Raw genomic sequence first — 21,250 nt, 5'->3', positions numbered from 1 at the left:
TTTCGTCTGGTTTTTCCTGAGCTGCTTTTGGAATATATGATCGATCAGCTTGTTTTGTTTATGGTTTTGGTAGGGAAGATGTGAATGAATGAGGGTATTTATAGTTGCAATTATTGTTGGATACATCTCAAAGGATGAATGTGATTAGTGTGATCGAGCATGCATGCAGCCGTTGGAAATTGATTCTTTGGCTCCAAATGTCACTCTTTTCTCGGTTTGGTTTACCGTTTGCATGGCTGCATGTTCTCTTGCTGAATATAAGTCGGTGCATATGGCGCTACAAACTTCTGTTGAAAAGATGGTGGAGAGAGAGAGAGAGAGTGTGTGTTCTTTGTGCCCCCATACACTTATAATTAATTAATAAAATAGAATGCACTAACCATGATCCCAATTACTTGCGTTTCTGGACTCTTCACTTGCTTCCTCGTGATCTGAAATCAGGGGGAGAAACAAAATGAGTGAGTGAAAACGGCAATGCTAGAGCTAATTTTAGTATTTTTTTAATGTCCATTTGAAAATGATATAAATATAATAAAAAAATAAAAAAATTATATCTATATTATCTAAAAGGGTATAAATATAAATTTTTTATTATATTTACGTCATTTCAGATAGACATCAAGAGAACACTAAAAGGAATTCTAGCATTCCTCGAACAAAAAAGATTCAGTAAGTTATGTTCCTAGGAGCATATTTAGTAGACTCACCAATAATAGTGAGTGATGTTCACTCACCAAAACAATAAAAAACTATTAAAACTTTTAATCTTTTTTTTTTTTTTTTGTTAATTTTTTATTTATTTATTTTTTCATGTATCACACACAACCTCAATTTTGAAAAAGATTATTTAAATAAAATAGTGATAGTGGGTAGCTAAAATAGCGAGGCTCCTGGGGTGTTTTAATTTAAAAAAGTATAAAATAGAGAAAAATGATTTTTAACTATTTTAGCTAGTTAAATTTGGTGAGGCTATTAAGAATGCTCTACCTTGCTAGTTAAAAACGGTTAGAATCATATTTTTCTTGAAAACCTTTATCTTTTAAAATGCTAATTAAGTTTAGTGTGGAAATAATTTCATATAACTCTTTTATAAAATTGAGCTTATAAACTTTTACTTTGTGCATTCTTTGATCTCTTAGGCTAATTAATATATATATACAAAAACCTCCTTACGCATGCCTTACTTTTTTTTAAACCTTCTCTTATCTCATAATTGAATTTTCTCTTATTTCATAAGCTTAACGTTTTTTTTTTTTTTTTTTTTTTTCGAAAATAAAGATTTATTTTATAAAAATATTTTTGTTACCCTTTATTTATTTAAAAACTCATTTTTGAACTACTTTTCTTTAGGAGACTTCTAAAAATTTATAATTAACTCCTAAAATTTTGTTTATTGGGGAATGGTCCAAAGTAGTCCAATAAAATTACAACTCTCTACTTTAGCTTCTATTTTTTTTTATACTCTCTTCGACACATTCTCTATTCTACTCTTTATTTTTTTTTTAAATATTATTTTGTGTAGAAGAGAATGAAAGAAAGAGGAAGAGAGAGTGTGTGAAAGAAGGAAAAATTATATTCTGCCTATTCTGTTGGAGACGAAAAATTGCCCATAATAGTCAAATTTAACTATTATGAGTCATTTACCTATGCTTTTGAGATGCTTAAATGGGCGAAAATATAAAATGACCTTCTAACTATAATTGAGCTTAATTACCGATAACATTTATTAAGACTAAAACTTAAATTAAATGGATCAAATGCACGATTTAAGCATATTTTTACAAAATCTTTAGAACCTAAACATTTCATCAAGAGTAGGTAAAGCCAAGCAAAGAGGATTAAGATGAGGACATTGACGAGGTCTTTATCAACTATGGAGTATGGACTATATATATATACAGTCATCAAATGAATAACATTGTGCCCAAAACAAATCTCAAATAATAAAACAAATTCTATTAAAATCACAAAATGTCAAAAAATTGCATTTTGTAGAGCATTATTCCTGCCAATATTGATGATGCCAGTTTGTCAAATTTGGTCATCCAGCTAGCTAGACGTCCAAGCAAACAAAATACAAGCTATTATTATTACTATTTTTTTTTAAAAAAAAAATTATTTTTTCTATTCAATATGGGAGAGGGGAATTGGGAAAAAAACAAAATACAGGCTGCTTGTGCAAAATAGGAAGCAGATATGTTGCAGTGGAGCAGCTTTGTTCCATTCATTATTTTTCCTCGTTCCTAAACGACCGCCTTTTATCTGGATTTGGATCCTCGGAGAGTATCCGGTTAGTGTAATGTGAAGGATAAAATTATCTTTTCACATTTTTGTGGATAATTTTGCCATTCAAATTACACTAACCGGATAAATGAAGGGGAGAATCCCTATCCCTTTTATCCAAGTAAAAAGTTGCTAAGGTAATTCATGTGGTTTATGGTTGCATCAAATCGTTTCTTGTGTTTTAAATTTTATCTAATTGCTCCTTCAACTTTAAACCCGTCATCAAATAAATCTTTTCGTTTATTTCCGTATAAATTTTATCTATTTTTCCAATGGAGCCTTCACAAAATAAGGGGAATTTATACAAAATTTGACGAAAAAAAATTTGTTTTTGATAATGGTCTAAAGCGCAGTGAACAATAAAAATAAAATTTGAAGCACCATTGGAAATTTGATACAACTCTAATAAACCACTGTGACCAATTTAGTGATTTTTTGTTTATTTAATTAGATGCATCGTAGTTGATTAATTTTTATAAATTATAAAGTAAGTTTTTTTTTTTAATAAGTAAGTAATTATAAAGTAAGTTTTTTTGGAAGAAATAAATTTAATTAGGCGGCGATATGGGATCAACGTGACCTAGGTGCAATGTATGGAATCCGAACTAATTTTTAGAGATTTTAACACTTCACCCCTTGGATGTTTAATGAGTGATGATGCTATTTAGTAAACTGCTATACAATTGCCTACCATAAAACTAGGTTGACATGATAATAAATATTAGCCATTGAATTTTGTTTTTTTTTTTCCTTACAAATGTTGAACTCATCATTCAAGTTGTATCACAATCATCAACTTTTAGTTCAGCATTTGTAAGAAAAAAACAAAATTCAATGGCTGATTTTTACCGTCATGTCATCCTAGTTTTATGACAGACAATCGTATAACAGTCTACTAAATAGCATTACTTGGCAACACTTGAGATGAATCTCCCTACCAAAAACAAAGGAAAACTAGGGACAACAAAACAAAGCATACACTGGGCTTTTATAATAATTCCAATAATCTTGTTTACATTGCTAGAGCCATCAATAATTGTTTGCAACAAGAATATGACATTACACACCTGAAATTAACAAGAAAGATTATTATTATTATTATTAATTTTTTATTTTTATTTTTTTTTTAAAAAAAAAAACAAAAAATCAACCAACCAGCAGCAGGCCGGCTAGTATTGATTTATAATTTGACGATGCTAACTTCCCTTCCATTTCCAACTCTTGCTTGTTCCGGCAACTGTACAAGTAAAGGAGCTTTTCCCAATCATCAATGGTCAGCTTCTATAAACTTCGTTATAAGATTCTTTCATCAAGAAACTCCAAGCTAGCAGTGCTGCCCCAACTGCAGGCTCCACCTGCCGTTGATTCAGAAAGACCAACACAAAAATCGTACTAAATATCACCAAGATACACATTACATGTACTCGAACATCGATACAAACTATCAAAGTAGCCTCTTCTCGGCACAGGTAATTCATTAATATCTGATCAGAATAATGCAAGAAACTACACTTTTATTTAAAATTTGGCAGTACAACATCAGCATAGAGTGAGATAGCGGTGGAATAAAAGTGTGGTTTCTAGCATTAGTCCACCCGATAAATATGAAAAAGTAAATCAACTTCCCCAATCCAGGCATTCAATCTCTATTACAAGTGTAATTAGGAGCATATTGGACACTTCAAAGACTAGCAATTGGATTAAGTAGTTTCAGAAGATTTTCAGCTTCTTATAGATTCTGTTCTTTATAGATATTTGTAGCTAAGCTAATAAGTCAAATTAGTAATTAGTATCACATAAGTGGCTGAAAAGAAGCAATGCTGTACTGGAAAAATGCATGTTGATTAGTCCAGATTACAGCTACTCAGATGAATGTGAAGTATGCTTACCTTTGGCCTAATTGATTGTACCCCAGGGTAGTCCTTGGAGATGTAGTTTATGACTTCCTTTCCTATATCCCACCTCTTGTTTGCTTCAAGAACGCCGCCAACCATTACGAGAGGAAAAGAATCTTTCCCATCTGCAGCATTTTTTTTTTTTTCCCCATAAACATATTAGAATTAGCACGAGAGATTCAACATACACACACACAAAAAAAAAAAAATGGTAGGGGTTTTTGTGGGAAACACTTGCCTACTTTTTTTTATCCAATCTTATTAGAAAGCATGAAGGGCGCATCCCAAGCATATATGGAAGTATACAAGAAAGATATCCACTTAGGGGAGGAAAAATAGCACAAATCCAAAAATTCTAAAAAATTAGAAATCATTCACCCATAAAGGGTTTTAAACAAAATATCTTTTAACTCTACCACTGCTCTCACTCAATCTTCAAAGTTTCTGGAGTTGGTGTTCTCTTTAGATACACCACATCACACAAATGAAATTTTGGTGACTACCAAATTGGCTTCTCCAACTTGCCAATAACTACCCCACCTATTGGGGCATTACCCACTCTATCCCGAAGAGACAAAAAATCAAAACCCACAAGTCTCTAGCTAATTCACAATGAAATAGAAGATTAATGATTTTTCGCTCTTCTTACACATGCAACACCGGTCCATTATTATGACTTTGCCTTTTTCTTAGATTATCCGAAGTCAAGATTCTCCCTAACATTGCTCCCCAAACAAAGAAAACCACCCTTGAAGGTGCCTTGCTTCTCCAAGTGCTCTTCCAATGGAAAGATTAGCAAGCAGTTGGACTAAGGGCATAATAAAATTGTCCTAATTCCTATTGAATCTCCTCAACCCCCTCTCCTTTGGGCCAATTACTATAAGCATTACACCAGACCTCTTCTTTCAGCATGCATTCGGAGAGTATCAATACTACTACTACTGGTAGAACTGGCCCAGAAAAGAAAATGGCAAAACTGAAAGGGAAAAAGGGTTGGGTGGTGGCGGGTGGGCACTAAAATTTAAATCCATAGGTTCATATGCCTGGAGGGTACCTCAGATCTAACAATACAATGCCAAATTTACACATGTAAGTGTATGGAAAAAATTCTTTTGCTATAAATGTATGCATTTAGCATCCAATTTATTTCTAAAAAGCATATCAACACATTTATTGATGAATTTAAGTTGCGATAGCACTCATGGAAGTGGCCATGTAAAGGATGTTACATAATGAATTGTATCTGTGATATTTTTAGCACACACAACCGTAGACCTTAAAGAAATCTCAACTTTATTTCCAAATCATGTTCGGCCTAGTTTCAATCTTACAGACCTCCATTCATTCATAAAAAAATGACTAATTATGTGCTGGGATTCATTCTTTACAAAAGAATATAGGGCCCAAAACAAGGTTTGGTTAGCTAGTGTGACACAGAAGTAGTCTTGTAGTAGTCAAGGTAAGCTAGAAAGCCATTATATAGCAAGATTACTTAAAGTAGAGGCCAGCATTCAAATGAATGAGTTATACTAATTTTTGAAGTAGTGATTAACAACAAATGTTATATAGTTAAATGCTTTAAGAAGTCAAGCCTCATGCCTATATTATATGACCATACAAACAAGGAAGAAAAAGATAGAATATAAAAGAAAAGGATTCTCTTTTATTTTTCAGTATTAGTTGGATATTTCAGACCTTTACCACACAAGCCAAGTCTTTGAACAACAGCTTTCACACTTGAAGCCAACTCTTGGACTGAATCTACCAATATCTTATTTGCAACTTCATCACCTGCCTCTGCACAAGATACAACAACTGGAACAAGTGCTGCAATGCGAGCCCATGATGGATCTGCATAGGTCCACCTAAATTCCATTTGAGAGAAAAATATTGTGACCACATATCCATCCAATCATGTCCATGCTATTCATTCTACATCAACTTATCACGTGAATTAGAGTTCAAATATGAAAAAAACTGACAAGCTCCTAACTAATAAGCTTTTTCAGTTAATAAATAAATTTGGTTGAGGATGCCAAGGGGTGTAGCCCAAGCAGACAACTTGCATACAAGAGAAAACCACACATGTGAAGATCCCAAAATGCTGATTAGTAACTTCAAACACATGTGATATGACAATTAAAAGATTTTGGACAGCTACCCAATGAGTTCATCTGCAGAAGAAAGGTCGAGTGTCTGTAGGATACTACTTGTCAGCATTGTATGTGGACCACGACCATCATGAGACCTTACGATCGCAGTTAAAGCCTGCGCAGCTATTCCGTATCCGCTGCAAGGAAATGAAACCATCAATTAAGACTGCAAAATAAAATATATAAGGGCAATAGTAAAATAGATCCTCCCTCAATAAGCACATCAAGAGAACTTTCTCGTTGTTGTTATACATTGGAGAACATATTACTGGGAAAAAAAGCATTTCTTAATGAGTTGAATAATGCATTTTCAGTCAAACAAGATACTAGGGAAAGCAGTTTGTTTGCCAACCTTTTTTAAGAAGAGAATAAATTTGAAGAGCATAATGATAATAATAGAAGCCTCTAACAGTTAGTTTATAGACATGGGTAAAAATCAAGGAGAAAGAACAACTCATTCCTGGGATGTCAAAGAAAGCATCATCAAGAGACATAACTTGGATGTCAGTAAAGGTCACATGCTTCTCTCTTTCCTTTCAAGCCATTTTATCCTTTTACATGCCACATGGCTCAGAAGATCTAGTGACATGAATCTTAGGAAAAAAGACATGATTAATTATGTGCAAGAAGTACCTGACTACGCAAGTAAAGAGTGAATGGTTTAAGCTCGAAGGTGCAACATTGACAAGAAGAACAACCAAAACAACACAAGTCCAGATAGCAAAAAAATAAGAAATATGGAACCAGTTAGCATCAAATAGTAAATCAAAAAGTGTACCAAAACCATACATTTGAATCTGGTTTAGTTCATCTCAAGTCCTGGAATACAAGCCCCACATACTTTATAAAAACAGCCTGGTTTAGTGTGCTTTGGACCAGAATTGAAGCGAATGAATTTCTGATAAGAGAAATTTAATGGGCCCCAATCCAGGAGATCTCCTTCTAATCCATGTAGGCCACTTGCTAAGATGATTTTAGAATAGGTCTCATAGGTCCTGACAGAAAATTTGTTTTCCCGGAATATTATGGTGATGCATTTTCTAAGTATTACAGGTAGGCGCACGCATATAGCCGCAAGTCAAGAATGAATTGTCAAACTTTGTGAACTGCCTTTGAAATTAGAAGATACAATAAATTTCGGTAAGGCCATCTGCTGGTTCTGACTCTTCCGGTTCTCCTGCCCCTCTGTCTAGCAGCTCAGATGGTGATGGTGTTGGATTGACCGTTCAGACCATTTCCGTGGGGTCTTCTCAACCTATCTTCCCAACTCCTCTCTTGGGGGCGGCTGAGTTGGGTGAGAAGATCCATTCTTCTCCCTCCGTGTTGCAGATTTCTAAGCCTTTTCAGAAATACTACCGGAAGGTTAGGGAACTCAGAGAAGGTCATTCAGTGCAGTGAAACGAGGTGTAATTAGCAGACTCTTTGGCAGCTTCGAGGACGCTTGTCTGTTTTACTAATAAGGAAGCAGCTGCAGTGCCTTCAGTGAAAACTTATGTGGGAATAGTAGGTTCTGTGAAAAAGGGCTTCCTTTGGAAGGGTTTTCTCAACCCGCGCCCTGCTGTGATAGCCCTTACCACTTCTCATTCTTTGATTGTTGAGTTGGTCTTGCCTTCGCCTCGGGAGGTTAAGGATAATGGGGTGGTAGGGCCACCCTCCCCCCCGAGTTGTTGCATCATTACTTCATCCGTTGAGGGTAATGGCTTTTCTCAATCTCAGGAATGGCCTGTCGAGTTTGATTCTTTTGGGTGTGGGAGCAGGATGACGAGTTTTGGATGGGATGCCCTTGGATTGGGCGATGGATGGTGTTCATGGCAAGGAGTACTTGGCAATCCTGCATGCCATGGAAGAAGAATTTCATTGGGATAAGATGATAGCGCGCCAAAAGACCAAAGGCAACAGGGAGCTTTTGAATTTGAAAAGCTCCATTAATTATGGTGATATAAGCGCTCCCTCTAGGCGTTGGAAAGACAAGACTCACATGAAAAAGAATTGTGTGCCTTTTGTGGGTCTTGAGGTTTTAGGGTTTTCGGGTTTTAGGGATTAGTTCCTTGTGGGCCTTGTTGGGTTCTTTTTGTGGGCTGGTTTTGGGTGTTCCTTTCGGGTTTTAGGGTTTAGGTCCTTGTGGGTTTAGTTGGGTTCTCTTTTGTAGGCTGATTTTAGTTGTTCCTGTGTATACTCTCTGTGTCTTAGGGGCGCCTTACGCTTTTTTTAATAATATTTTTCTTACTTATCAAAAAAAAAAAAAAGAGTACCAAGAGAAACTTTAACAAAGAAATAAGGAGGATAAATAATAAGTGTAGTTTGGCAGTTTATACATGCATTCCACAATTCATGTCACATGCAATCATGGATTTTCAGAGTGCTTAGCCACATGTCTTTGCCGATGCCTTTATAAAAGGCTACTCTTCATCTTGAACACCTTCAGACAGCTTCAATACAGATAATTATCATTAGATAGAACTAAATTATTAATTTTAAACCAAAGTTGATGACACGATATTTTACAAGTGTTTTGAAATTATTTAATCGTGAAACTTAACATTTTTCTACTATTGGCATGGAAATTTTAAAGAAAACATGGCACAAACAACCACATGAGCTCAAACTTCTTTGGCTCAAAAGGAAAAGCCAGAGCACTTTGATGCCCTCCATAGGAAAAATGTAAATTTCTTGTAGAACATGTGAAAAGTATTAGAGTGAAGGTGATTAATAGACAAAGAATTTGATTTTTTCCAAGGTTTATTACTGATTAACAGACTGATACTAACATCCAATAATTACATCCAACAAGGAAGAAAACTTAAAAGGAGAAGTTAAACAAACCGCTATACAATAAAAATACTGTTCAATTTATAGTTACTCCGAAAATCTATCGACTGCAGAACAGAAAAATGTCAATAAGCAAAACACCTGAGAAAGAGCCTGAGATGCCCATATAACTATGCCTTACTGAAAAAATAAAACCACATCATACAGGTATCAAGAGAGATTGCTTTAAGCTATAATTTTTTTTTCACATAGCCTTACATCTACATTTTTAGGTTGGGAATATTCAGTCCAAGGATGTAACTTCAAGAGAGATTTAGAATACGAAACCAGCTAAATAAAGAAAAACATTGGTGCTCTACAGTGTGAGTGTGCAAGCCAAGGCTATGAATTTTCAAACAGATTAATGGACCATATCAACATAAAATAGTAAATATATTCATGTTATTCCAAAAGACATAGTAAGAAACAACTACTATATATATATATATATATATATATATATATATGCTATGTACCAAAAATTGTTAGTTTAGTCAGATCTAAGTCCCTCACCAGCAAATGCTAAACAAACAAGAAACATAAGCTCAACATACTCAGCAAATTCTCATAAGAAAACAATTATAGCTAAACAATATGGCTATCCTATCTTTCTCCACAGTTTCCACAAAGTTAAAACAGGATCGTCTTGTGAGAGAGTGTGCACAGGAAAAAAAAGAAAAAAGATCAGCCAAAAAGCCTATACCTTCCCCAATCACCTAAGATGGGTCCTGCACCAGCAGCCCGAGCTTCCCTGCCCTCTTCTGTGAATCCATAAGCAATGGTCCCTGTGCCAGCAATTAAAACACATCCATGAAGCTTTCCCATAGTTCCACTTGCTAGGGCTGCTATAGCATCATTCTGAACGTATAGTCGTACGTGGCTGGGAAATATATCCCTGTTCACATTGGGACAAAACATACTCAGACTAACAAGATATCAAATAGATATTCATCCGTAAGGGAGAAGGAAAAGTTATTTTGGCAATATTGAAAACAAAAACTAAATTCATAAAAGCTAAAGCAGCATCGCGCACATTTCAAATACAGTGTAAGCAGGGGGCTCTGATTACAAGAAGCAGCTTCTGCCATAACTGCTTCTACCACTCAACTATGTTGAAAATTACAAAATCACTTGTAGACAAAGTTATACGGCTAAGGACTTCACTGGGCACCTTCGAATCTAAATGCTCTATCCACCCCAACCCTTCTCCCTCCAACCGCAGAAAAAAAAAAAAAAAATGATAAACATGAAACAAATGAGGACCAGCATTCAATAAGTTAGCAAAGAAATCTCCTAACATCTTCTACTCAGATTTTTGTAATAATATAAATAGGATTTAAGGTTCAACAATCCAACACATATTGCTCCATGGTCCCATACCCTTTTACAAATGCAAAAGGTACATTCTCCCATCCAATTTTGACGAAACATTTTCAAATAATATAATTAGGTTTTAAAGTTCAAGGATCCAACATATATGTGCTCCACCACCCCCGTCCTGTCCTATAATCAAGCCTTTGTTGCAATGAAAAAGAATGGGAAGAATAGGCACATTTCTTTCTTTCTAACATTGTATCTTACTGACCTAGATTAACCAACAATACCCACAAACTAGCCAACTATAAAATGAATATATATATATATGGGATAAATAGACAAGTTCTTTTTTTTCTTTTTTCTTTTTTTGGAGCTAGGGGACATTGTATCTTACTGACCAGATTAAGCAACAATAGTCAGTGAGGCAAACCAGCCAACTAAAAAGTTTAAAAAAGAACAAATAAATAGAGTGTTTCAAATTTGCAACAAGTTGATGAAAGATGCAAAATATGCTTTTATGGAGCACACCTAAGCCAAGCTAAAATTCTTTGCTGATCCAAGGGATGGTTAACACCAGATACAGCTAGACAAACGGCCCGAACTGCAGATCGATTTGAACCTGACTTTGAAATTGCATCTGCCATAACTTGTTCCAAAGTTTCCCTCGCGGCAGTTTCTGTAGAAAAAAGAAACTATCTGACAATCTTAACCAAACAATGATTCTTCATGTTTCATCATAAATATTGTTAATTACAAGACATGATCTCATCACATGTTGCAGCTTTCTTTATTGGAAAGAAATATAATTTGTTAAACAGCAAAAAGGGGAATGGAGCAAATGTACATGGGAAGTATACGAAACTTACTAACCCTTAAGGAGCTAAGGTATCAGTGATTAAAACGTCCAAATTGAGACTAAACCAGAAGTGTTATTATCTGTATATGGCCATTTAAGCCACGTTAACCACATGAGGCATAAGAGCCATGAAAGATATAGCAATGAGAAAAAGTATAAAAACTAATGACAATGAGAACTCATTATTCTCAAATTTGCTGGAAAGCCCAAACACCTTTTTAAACTTATACCAAAAAAACAAAGATTGAGAAATAGTCGCTAGATTTTAGCAACCAAATGGCCAACGGCCTCTGGTTCCAATGGCACTTCCTTCCCATACCAATGAGGTGGATGCTGAGATCATCGGTTCAAAACCCATTGGGTACAGGTGTAACTACCAAATAACAAAGAGAAAATATCATGTACAACAGCCCAATTCAAAAGATATCTAAAAAAGAGGCTTTTAAGGAAAGCATGTTGGGCTCGTAGTCCTAAAAATGCACTAATTCCTTTCTCTCCAATAACTTTCCATATGGCTCCCTTTGCATGTTCCCGCCCTTCGACATTCAAACAATGAAGCACCTCTAGGATGTTGCAAGGCATAGCCCACGAAACCCCGAATAAGTTGAGAATTAAGTGCCAACAATGCTCGCTGGTAATGGAAAGAGGGATAAGAAGAGCGTAGGTCGACTAGATAAGGTGCTCTTGACAAGAGTAAGGCGCACTCGCTTAGACAAGTAGATCTCTTTTTCCAACAACCCCCCCGCCCCCCTCCCCCCCGTTTTCTTTTCTCTCTTTCCATTTTCTCAACTACCCCATCCCAAATGGTTTTTGATTTAAAAGAAGTACCCAGAGGGAGACCCAATATTTTAGGGGAAGAGACGAGATGATATAACTGAGAATATCGACCAACTCTTCTTTATGCGGTACCTCCCTTACTGCTACTAACCCATATTTTTGGAGGTTGACCTTCAAGCCCCAAAATAACCTCAAAGCAAAGGAGAATGTGACCTAAATTGCGGATTTGATCACAAACCGCGTCACACATAATAAGTGTACCATCTGCGAATAGAATGTGGGATATTTCTAGAGGGCAAAGTTATGGATGTCTACCCAAAAACCTAAAAATTATCCCCCAACCATCTCTCTAGAGAACATCCTACTGAGAGCGTCAATGACAATCACGAAAAGAAGGGGCGAGAAAGGATCCCCTTGGCGAAGGCGTCGAGAACTACCAAGAAACCATACAGGCTACCGTTATCCAAGATGAAAAAGCGGACTGTGGAAATAGAAGTAGAAATCCATTTCCTTCTTTTAAAACCAAAACCACAATGCCCCATGAGGTAGGAAAGGAACTCCCAATTAACATGGTCGTAAGCCTTTTCCAGGTCTAGCTTGAAAATAACGCATGGATTTCCTTATCTCAACCTGCTATCCAAGCACTCGTTAGTTATAAGAACTGAGTTTAGAATTTGTCTCCCTCCTATAAACGCGTTCTAATTGTTTGAAATGACCGCTCCTAACACCTGTTTCAATCTAATAGCACGTACTTTCGCTATGATTTTATAAACACTCCCCACTGGGTTGATTAGTTTCCGTGAATCAGATTTTGGATGGCTTTTCCAAGCTCATGTACTTGTCTTTGGCAACTCACCTGTCTTCATAGAGCACCCCATTACAGATATCAACTCTCGCATTTGCTACAACTTTCTTGGGAATTACACTTGATGCAGGGATAGTGTTCACAACTACAATAACCTTTAAAATCTTGTAGGAACCAATCAAAGCCTTCTTGACCAAGCATCTCACACATTGAAGCTACATGACCATGCAGAGTGCCAAGCACCAAACATACCCAACTTAGCAAGAACAATGGCATTGCCACTCATCCTAACCTCCAATACAGTCCTCCATGCAAAGTGCTAGGAAGCCCTTTCCGAGGAGCACTTATGAGTGCCGAGGAGACGTTGCCAAGGAGCACTTCTAAGTGCCAAGGAACCCTTCCAATGAGTGATGGCTGAGGAGAGCTTCCCTGAGGAGAGCTTCCAAGTGCCGAGGAGCCCTTTAGAGCACTTGCATTAGATACCCTAAAGCATGTTTCCTTGCCTAAATATAGGAAAAATCTAAAAAAAAAAAAAAACTACAAAAAACACTTATAGCAGATGCCCTATAAATTCCCTAAACTATTGGGTAGCTACAGTGCTTCCCAATGCATTGGGTAGCACTGTAGCTACCCAATGAATTATTATAGTCCTTAAAAAAGCACATCCTCTCTCTCCTCTGACGTATTCCAACCCTTTCTTCTTCTTCCCTCAATCCTCTCTCTCTCTCTCTCTCAATTCTCTCTTCTCTCCCATTTTGCAGCGGCTACTGGGACACTAGAGAAGATCTGCATATTGCTTGCTTGAAGAATCTAATTCCTATTCTACCTACAATTCCAAACCATGATCGGATTTATGCACTAGTCCACCATTATGGACCCATTGTATTTTTTTTCATCTTGAAGAGCTCCTCTTGCTGTCTTTTGTTTCATAGTTTTTCAAAAATGGAGCGCTGTTGTTCTTCCTTTCAAGCTAAGAACAACAGGCACACACAATAGTGTTTAGCCCCTTTGTATGTTGTGATTATCCAACCAGAGGTGGAAGTTTGAATTTGATAGAATTGAGTGTTTCATTGAAGATTACACAAAGGACGAAGAGGGCGACACAGAATGAGAGAGACTGGGATACAGTGAAAAGAAAAATAAATAAATAAAAAAAATAAAGAAAAAGTAAAAAAAAAAAAATTTGATGGTATTGAGAAAGATTAAGGGAAGCAGTTGTGGATTGTATTTGTATAGGAAAACAAAAAATAGTTTTGTTCCTTAAATATAAGGAAAATGGTTAGGTATTTGCTGCTAGTGCTCTTACGATGAGCACTTGCCAAGGAACCCTTCCAATGAGCCACGGTTGAGGAGAACTTCCAAGTGCCAAGGAGCCCCTTCTGAGGAGCACTTCTAAGTGCTGAGAAACCCCTTCCGATGAGCCATGGCCAAGGACAACTCTCGAGTGCCAAGGAGCCCCTTCCAAGTGTCGAGGAGCACCTCCGAGTGCCGAGGAACCCCTTCCGACGAGCGAGTGCTGAGGAGTTGTGGCTGAGGAGCACTTCCACTGTCAAGGAACACCTTTGAGTGTCAAGGTGCCCCTTCCTAGGAGCCGTTGCCGATGAGAACTTTCAAGTGCCAAGGAGCCCCTTTTGGGGAGCAAGGGTCGAGGACCAAGCTCCGAAAAAAAAAATTAAAAACTGAGAAGCAAAAATTAAATTCTAAATTTAGAAGTTCCCTACTGCCCCTAACCTTTTCTGGGGGATACCTCCAATCCTTTATTATTCACTGTAAGTGCAATTTTACTTGTGCAATTACTAAGGCTTTAAACTATTTACCGCTACCTACCAAGCCAATCTACAAAGCCAATCTACAAAGCCAATTTCAAATGATATCTGGCCATATTTGAGCTAATGTGAAGCTTAATTGCTTCATATTCTCTGTTTACTTTAAGCCTTTGTAGATCCAACAATGAGGCACCAAGCTGACGGAGCATCCCGCCTAGGGACTTGACGCTTGAAGCAAAACACACCTGCTCAATTTGGGGACACCCCGAGCCCGGCCAGTGAGGAGCCTTGCCCAGCCTTGACTAGCAAGGTCCTACTCGAAGTCTCGTCTCGTCTCGGCTCAGCTCCTGCCAGCAAGGACCCTTGCCTAGTTTTGACTTGTAAGGTCCATCTTGAAATATCATCTTGGCTCTAGTGAACGAGCCACCTTGTCTAGTTCCAACTAGTAAGGTCCTGCCTGAAGTCCCATCTCGTCTCTAGCCAACGGGCCACCTTCCCCAATTTCGACTGTTGAGATACATCTTGAAGTATCGTCTTGGCACCGACCAACATGCCACCTTGCCCAGTTCCAATTGGCAATGTCCTACTTGAAGTCACCTCTCAGTTCCGACCAACGGGTTACCTTGGCCAGTTCTGACCAACAAGGCCTCTCTCCAAAACCCAGCTTTAGCTACGGTCGACGAGTCACTTTGCTCAGTTTCAGACTGACAAGGTCCATCTCAAGATCCTACCTTGGCTACGGGACGATGGAACTCCTTGCTCATTTACAGACTGGCAACGCCACGACGCCTTGCTCATTCCCGAGTTGATGACAATTAAGACTTATGCCATGCGCTGAACACTTTGCTTGGTCACGAGCCAACAGAGCACCGAAGACCTAGCACGACTACGAGCTGATGAGTTATGACTATACTCCGAGCACGACCCGATAGGAACAACGGTTCAGCAAAATACCGAGCCTCGGGCTTGGGGGGCTAAGACCTACTTCACGTGCTGAGCACCCCAACATCCAAGGTCCCAACTAGGCACTTGACAGCCAACACTTTACCCTCGGTATTGAAGGTCAAAGGCAACCCCAACTACAAACAAAGAATAGATTCCCAAACACTCAACCAGTTGGACTAGTCAGGCATAGGAATGGAAGGCTACTGGAGTGCCCAGGTACAAAAGGGCCCATTAAGCCCAATCAAAGGCCCTTTGTGCCCAAGTAAGCCTATGGATTTGGTCTACCACAAGTCTAACCTAAGGCACAGACTCACTGAGTGTCATAAGGATGCAGCACACTAGATCCCTTTCACCCCACACATGTGCCAAAATAGTTGTGGATGAACAGGGAAAAATGCATGTCTTTTACTACCTTACATATCTAACATCAAGTTAACAAGGAAAGAGTCGTTAGGGGAGCTCACCAAAGGAAAGCAATTCAAGAGGATCAACTACCTTCCATACTAGTTACTCACCTCCGACACTTACCATACTAAGTCCATTTACCAATTAAGGACGGGAACCACTCTATAAAAAGTACAAATACCCATGCCACAGGTATGCATTCTTCCTCTCTTACTCTCTCCATTTAGTTTTCTCTAATACACCTTACTGACTTAGGCATCGAAGGCTTTCAGCCAGCCCCCCTTCGACCGCCGTCACTCCGATAGTCTTTTCTTATTTTGCAGGTGCCCGTTGCCAGTCCGACTCTTCAAAAAATTTATTGTATCAACATACAAAAACAAACTCGGAGTAGAAGATTAATGCACCTTTTGTAGTCAAGTAAATCAATTATGTATGCGGAGAGGTTATTAACACGAGGACATGGCCACAATTATGAATTGTTTTATATTGAAATATCAATTAAATTTGTTATATTAAATATTAATTAAATTATTTACACTTGAAATAACAGAACTGATATGATTAAATTTAGGGTAAATGTATGATAAATTCCTTAGTAAACACACAATTTGAAATAACTCCCACTTTTTAAAAACTAAATTTCACAACTTAATTTTTTCTTGAATTTGAAAGAGGTCATTCTGTGTGTTTTTCGTCTAATTTTTAGACATCCGTTAGTGCCACGTCAGCATTTTTGCCAAATCACCTTAAAATAATATTTTTAATCAAATCTAAAAAATAATTTTTTTAATAATTTTTTTCAATTTCAAAGAGTTACATCGAGATTCAGAGCCTAGATTTCTTGTGCTTGAACGACAACTCCATACGGGCGAAGTCCGGCGAGACTGAGTTGGTTAAAGAATCTCAAAGAAATGTATATAGGGTACTAAAACACTTTCGAAGGAGGTATTCCACCGGAGTGGGGATCACTCAGTTCACTTGTAGTCTTGAACATGGCGAGTTGTAACCTCACTAGGGAGATTCCTAAGAGTCTGGGCCTTCTGAAGAACATTCATGAATTGTTTCTACAAATCAACCACCTCACAGGTCATATACCTCTTGAACTTTTTGGTTTGGTCGGCTTGACATATTTGGATCGAATTCACTGGAAAGGTCAAACTCATGTTTGCATTGGTGTGGGGCTGCATTGACTACATTGGAAATGTGTTCAAACTACTATGACTGCAGAGGTCAAACTCATGCTATGGAAGGTAAGAACAGAAAGTTTGAGCAGATGATTAAGATATGGAGGGGTTGAACTTGTTGGCACTAGTGGGTCTGAAATACTCATGTCAGGAAGAGATAAGATCAATAATGAGTTCAAATCAAACTCATCATTATCATCTTCTCTGAACCGAGCAAGCTTCGTGCTACAACGAGCTATGCCCTTTTTGGAGGACAAGTTACAAGTCTTTCATCATGAAGAATAACCCAAACCCAAAATGTTTCAGATCTACAACTCCCATAAGGGCTACACTATTCCAATAGAAAGAGATCAAAAATCTCAGAAGCCATTGAAGCAGTCCTTGTTCGATTTCAATCATGAGCACGACCGGTGCCTCCTACCTGAGCCCGAACAAAATAAAGATGAAGAAGAATTCCCAAGATTTTCCCAAGAAACCATTTCGACCATGAACAATCAGCAATGATTTTTTTTTTTTAAAAAAAAATTTTCATTTTTAAAATTTATTTTTAGATTTGATTAAAAACTATATTATTTTAAGGTGATTTGGCCAAAAAAATGCTGATGTGGCACTAACGGATGTCTGGAAATTGGACGGAAAACACACCAAAGGACTTCTTTCAAATTCGTGAAAAAATTAAACTATGAAAGTTGATTTTTAAAAAGTGGAGTGATTTGAAATCACATAGTTACTCAGAAATTTATCATATATTTGCCCTCAAATTTATTATATTAAATATTAATTAAATAATTGTAATTAGATTTATTATATTAAATAATTAAATTTACAAATTTCTATTCTTTTAAGTTTCGTTTAAGTTTGAGATAACACAACTGATGATTTATGGTAGTCTGTTATCAGAGAGATAGAGGATAAAAAGAAGGGTTAAATACGTTTTTGCCTCTAAAGGTTTAAAGACTTTATTCTTTTTCCCATGTGGTTCATTTCGTATCGTAGATGGTTCTTCGTTTATGGCTAAAGACGGAGATGGTACTTTCGTCTATCTTCCGTCTAAAAACTTAACGGAAGTACACGTTAACACCTCTAAAAAGCTGACATGTGTTCTATGCCTAATTAAAAATTTAAAAAAAAAAATTAAAAAATTGAAAATAATAAAAAACTTAAAAAAAAAAAAAAGTTTTAAAACATTTAAAAACAAAAATTGAAAAAAGAAAAGAGGAGGGGTGGTTCGAGCCACCTCGATGGCCGGTTAGGGGGTGGCTGAACCATCGCCATGACTCTTCGGGGTAGTTCGGTCACCCCCAAAGAGCATGAGGGTGGCCAAAACAACCCCCAAAAGCCTTGAGCCACCCCCTTTTAGCCTGGGGTTGTTCGGCCATTCTCAAACCGAATGGCCCTTAAGGGTGTTCGGCCATCCCAATGGCCAAACCCTATACTTTTTTTTTTTTTGGCCTTGTGGGGCTGGCTCGGCCACCTCCAAGGCTCTTGGAGGTGGTTTCGACCACTCCCATTTTGCTCTTTGGGGTGGCCGAACCACCCCTAAGGGTCATAAGGGTGGTGAGGCCACCCCAAACCGGTCATGGGTTGTTTGAGCCACTTCTATTTTTTTTTTTAATAAATTTTAAAGCTTTTAATTTTTTTCTGAAAGTTTTTAATACTTTTAGTTTTTAATTTTTATGTAGGTATAAGACATTTGTCAGCTTTTTATAGGCGTTGATGTTTCGTCAATTTTTAGATGGAAGTTGAACGGAGGTACCATCTCCGCTTTTAGCCATAAACGAGGTGACATCTATGATATGAAATGAATCATGTAAGGCAAAAAATAAAGTATTTTAACCACGTGGGTCAAACTGTATTTGACTCTAAAAAGAATGAAAAAGGCACTATTACTCCAGACAGAAAAAAAATGGATGGAAAGTGAAGAATTTACCGCCGACGCTGTTGTGGTTGGAGCAGCCGGCGACGGAGCGAGCGAGAACAGGGAGAGGGTCAGGGGGGAGAGAGTGAGAGAAGGGAATGAGGGGCATGCATACGCACACGGTCGAGGTGGTGCCACCGTCCAATCCCAACACTAGCTCTGTCGCGGTCTGATTGGCGGCCACCGCCGGCATTTCGTGCTCGAAATCCCAGATTTCCCCATTCCTCTGCCTCTTCATCACTGGCTCTCACTCTCGCCCAATCAGACGCTCTCCTCTTTGGTTTGGCTTGGTTCCCCCAAGAGGGAAGAATTTGACACTGGACAAAAGGGACGGACAACAGCTTCGGGTCAAAATTTTGCGTTACATTGAAGGAAGAAAATAACCTGTGAAAAAGAGAGAGAAATATGTGAAGTTTGGATTCGGACGGCAAATGGGCCAAACGCTAGACGTTGGAGCCTGGACGGACTGGACTCTTTGGAATGCAATTTTTTATCCACCCCAATTTTTCTTCTTATAAAATGCGAGTCGTTGGACTCCTTTGTAAGCACCTTGGCCCTGCTATCTTTGTTTTATATTGATGACTATAAGTTGTCGTCTTTACTCCTACTTTGATGCGAATCCTTTTTTTCATCCATATATATATATATATATATATATATATATATATATATATATATATATATATATATATATATATGTGAAAAAAAATAAAAGAGTGATGATGATTGATTGTTCAGCCAGATTTGAACCACCAATGCTGCCTGCAAAAGAGGCAAGAATACCTATAATGCTTAATGTTGGTACAGTTTTTGGTTTGATAACGTGTTGCCGACAGGGTCCCACTCTCATACCTAAGTCAGATTCTAATAAACAATTTTAGGGAGGAGAAATGATCCCTACACTCATTTTTCACAATAGCCTCACAACAAACTGATGTGGCTGGTAATATTTTATTATTTTTTTACAAAAAGAAAAGAAAACAAAACAAAAAAAATAATAAAATATTACCAGCCACGTCAGCTTGTTGTGGGACTGTTGTGAGAAATGAGTGTAGAGATCATTTCTCTTTAGGGAGTATTGAGAGAATTTTAATACCTGGAGTAGTGGCCTATTTATAGGCATGTAGTTCTAATATAATCAAGGTGCTATGATATTATTCAATTAGGAGTCTCATTCCCAGATCGTGTGGGATTAGACTTATCTTCTGAAGAGTCCAGTTCGGGTAGGATTAGTATTCATCTGAGTTCAAACAGGTATCTTATCCCATGTTTTGTGGGATAAAAGCTTATCCCGGAAAACCCAGGATAGAGTCCTTCTGTAAGTTATTAGGGAGTTATGGATCGAGCCTATCCCATAAATCCCGACCGGAATATCAAGATAAACATATTAGCATGTTTCATCCATATCGTCTCGTGGTAGTCCAGAGGAATTCGTTCCCAGGACTACTGGATATAAGCATTCCACATATTCTGTCTCGTGTTCCAGGGACAATAATGTTTTGAGATTGTGACGACTGACCGTGTCTTCATGGACCTTGCTTTGAGCCAGTTGAACCGACTGGGCCCACTAATTCGGTCATGGGCTTGCTCGGGATTTAGGGAATAATAATTTCCCCAATAGTTACTCCACAATTATATTATTCGAAATATGAATTTAAGAGAATTTAATAAATGCAATTATTTTAAATCCCTCCTCAAGACACATACCTGACGCCGCTGCTGCCTTTTTCAAGAGTAATGATGACTTTTATCATGGCTTTTCGGACCACGCTAGTTGAGGCGTCATTTTAATGATGACGCTTCGATTCTCAGTTCGGCGCTGACGATTCTCGGTTCGGAGCTAACGACTGACTTGATGGGATACGCTTCAGTTCTCGGGCGCATGCTGACAGCAGGCAACTTAATGGGCATCGATTCAACTCCCGGGCAAGCGTGGCTGGCTGGAGCATTGATGACACCTCCTCTATATATATATATATCCTTCACTTTTCATTTCACTTCTTATGCTTTCAAACAAACATTATTGCTCTCGAATTCTTCTCTTCCTTCTTTTTGTATCTTACTGCTCAAGCCTTCTTTGCTCGTTCTAAAGAATGTCTTTTCATTCTGAGTCCGAAAGTTCTTCCGAGAACAATGCT

At 37.7% G+C, this 21,250-nt stretch overlaps 1 protein-coding gene across 2 annotated transcripts; it reads right to left on the bottom strand.

Moving 5' to 3' along the window:
* Positions 1 to 3,238: 3,238 nt before the first annotated feature.
* LOC133861985 (uncharacterized) lies at positions 3,239 to 19,615 on the bottom strand. Of its 2 annotated transcripts, XR_009899104.1 has the most exons (8): positions 19,125 to 19,615; positions 10,985 to 11,132; positions 9,843 to 10,034; positions 6,340 to 6,468; positions 5,874 to 6,043; positions 4,173 to 4,303; positions 3,439 to 3,638; positions 3,239 to 3,350 (listed from the first exon to the last, which is right to left on the bottom strand). XR_009899104.1 is itself a non-coding variant. In XM_062297817.1 (7 exons), the coding sequence occupies exons 1-7, from the start codon at positions 19,348 to 19,350 to the stop codon at positions 3,558 to 3,560; spliced, it is 1,077 nt and encodes a 358-aa protein (XP_062153801.1). In that variant the 5' UTR covers positions 19,351 to 19,615; the 3' UTR covers positions 3,239 to 3,557. The 2 variants fall into 2 exon arrangements, 1 of the variants encoding a protein (XP_062153801.1); XM_062297817.1 differs by having other exon boundaries at positions 3,239 to 3,638.
* Positions 19,616 to 21,250: the final 1,635 nt, after the last annotated feature.

Source organism: Alnus glutinosa, chromosome 2 (assembly GCF_958979055.1).
Source record: "Alnus glutinosa chromosome 2, dhAlnGlut1.1, whole genome shotgun sequence".
Classification (NCBI taxonomy): Eukaryota; Viridiplantae; Streptophyta; class Magnoliopsida; order Fagales; family Betulaceae; genus Alnus; species Alnus glutinosa.
The sequence above is the reverse complement of the archived record's forward strand: the minus strand, read 5'-3'. Positions and strand labels throughout refer to the sequence as shown.

Excerpts from the sequence above, each read along its gene's own strand:
- LOC133861985 (XM_062297817.1), bottom strand. The coding sequence starts at position 19,350 with ATGAAGAGGCAGAGGAATGGGGAAATCTGGGATTTCGAGCACGAAATG. Across the intron at positions 10,035-10,984 it reads AGAATTTTAGCTTGGCTTAG|GGATATATTTCCCAGCCACG; the intron begins GTGTGCTCCATA and ends CAATGTGAACAG. Across the intron at positions 6,044-6,339 it reads TCTGCAGATGAACTCATTGG|GTGGACCTATGCAGATCCAT; the intron begins GTAGCTGTCCAA and ends AATGGAATTTAG.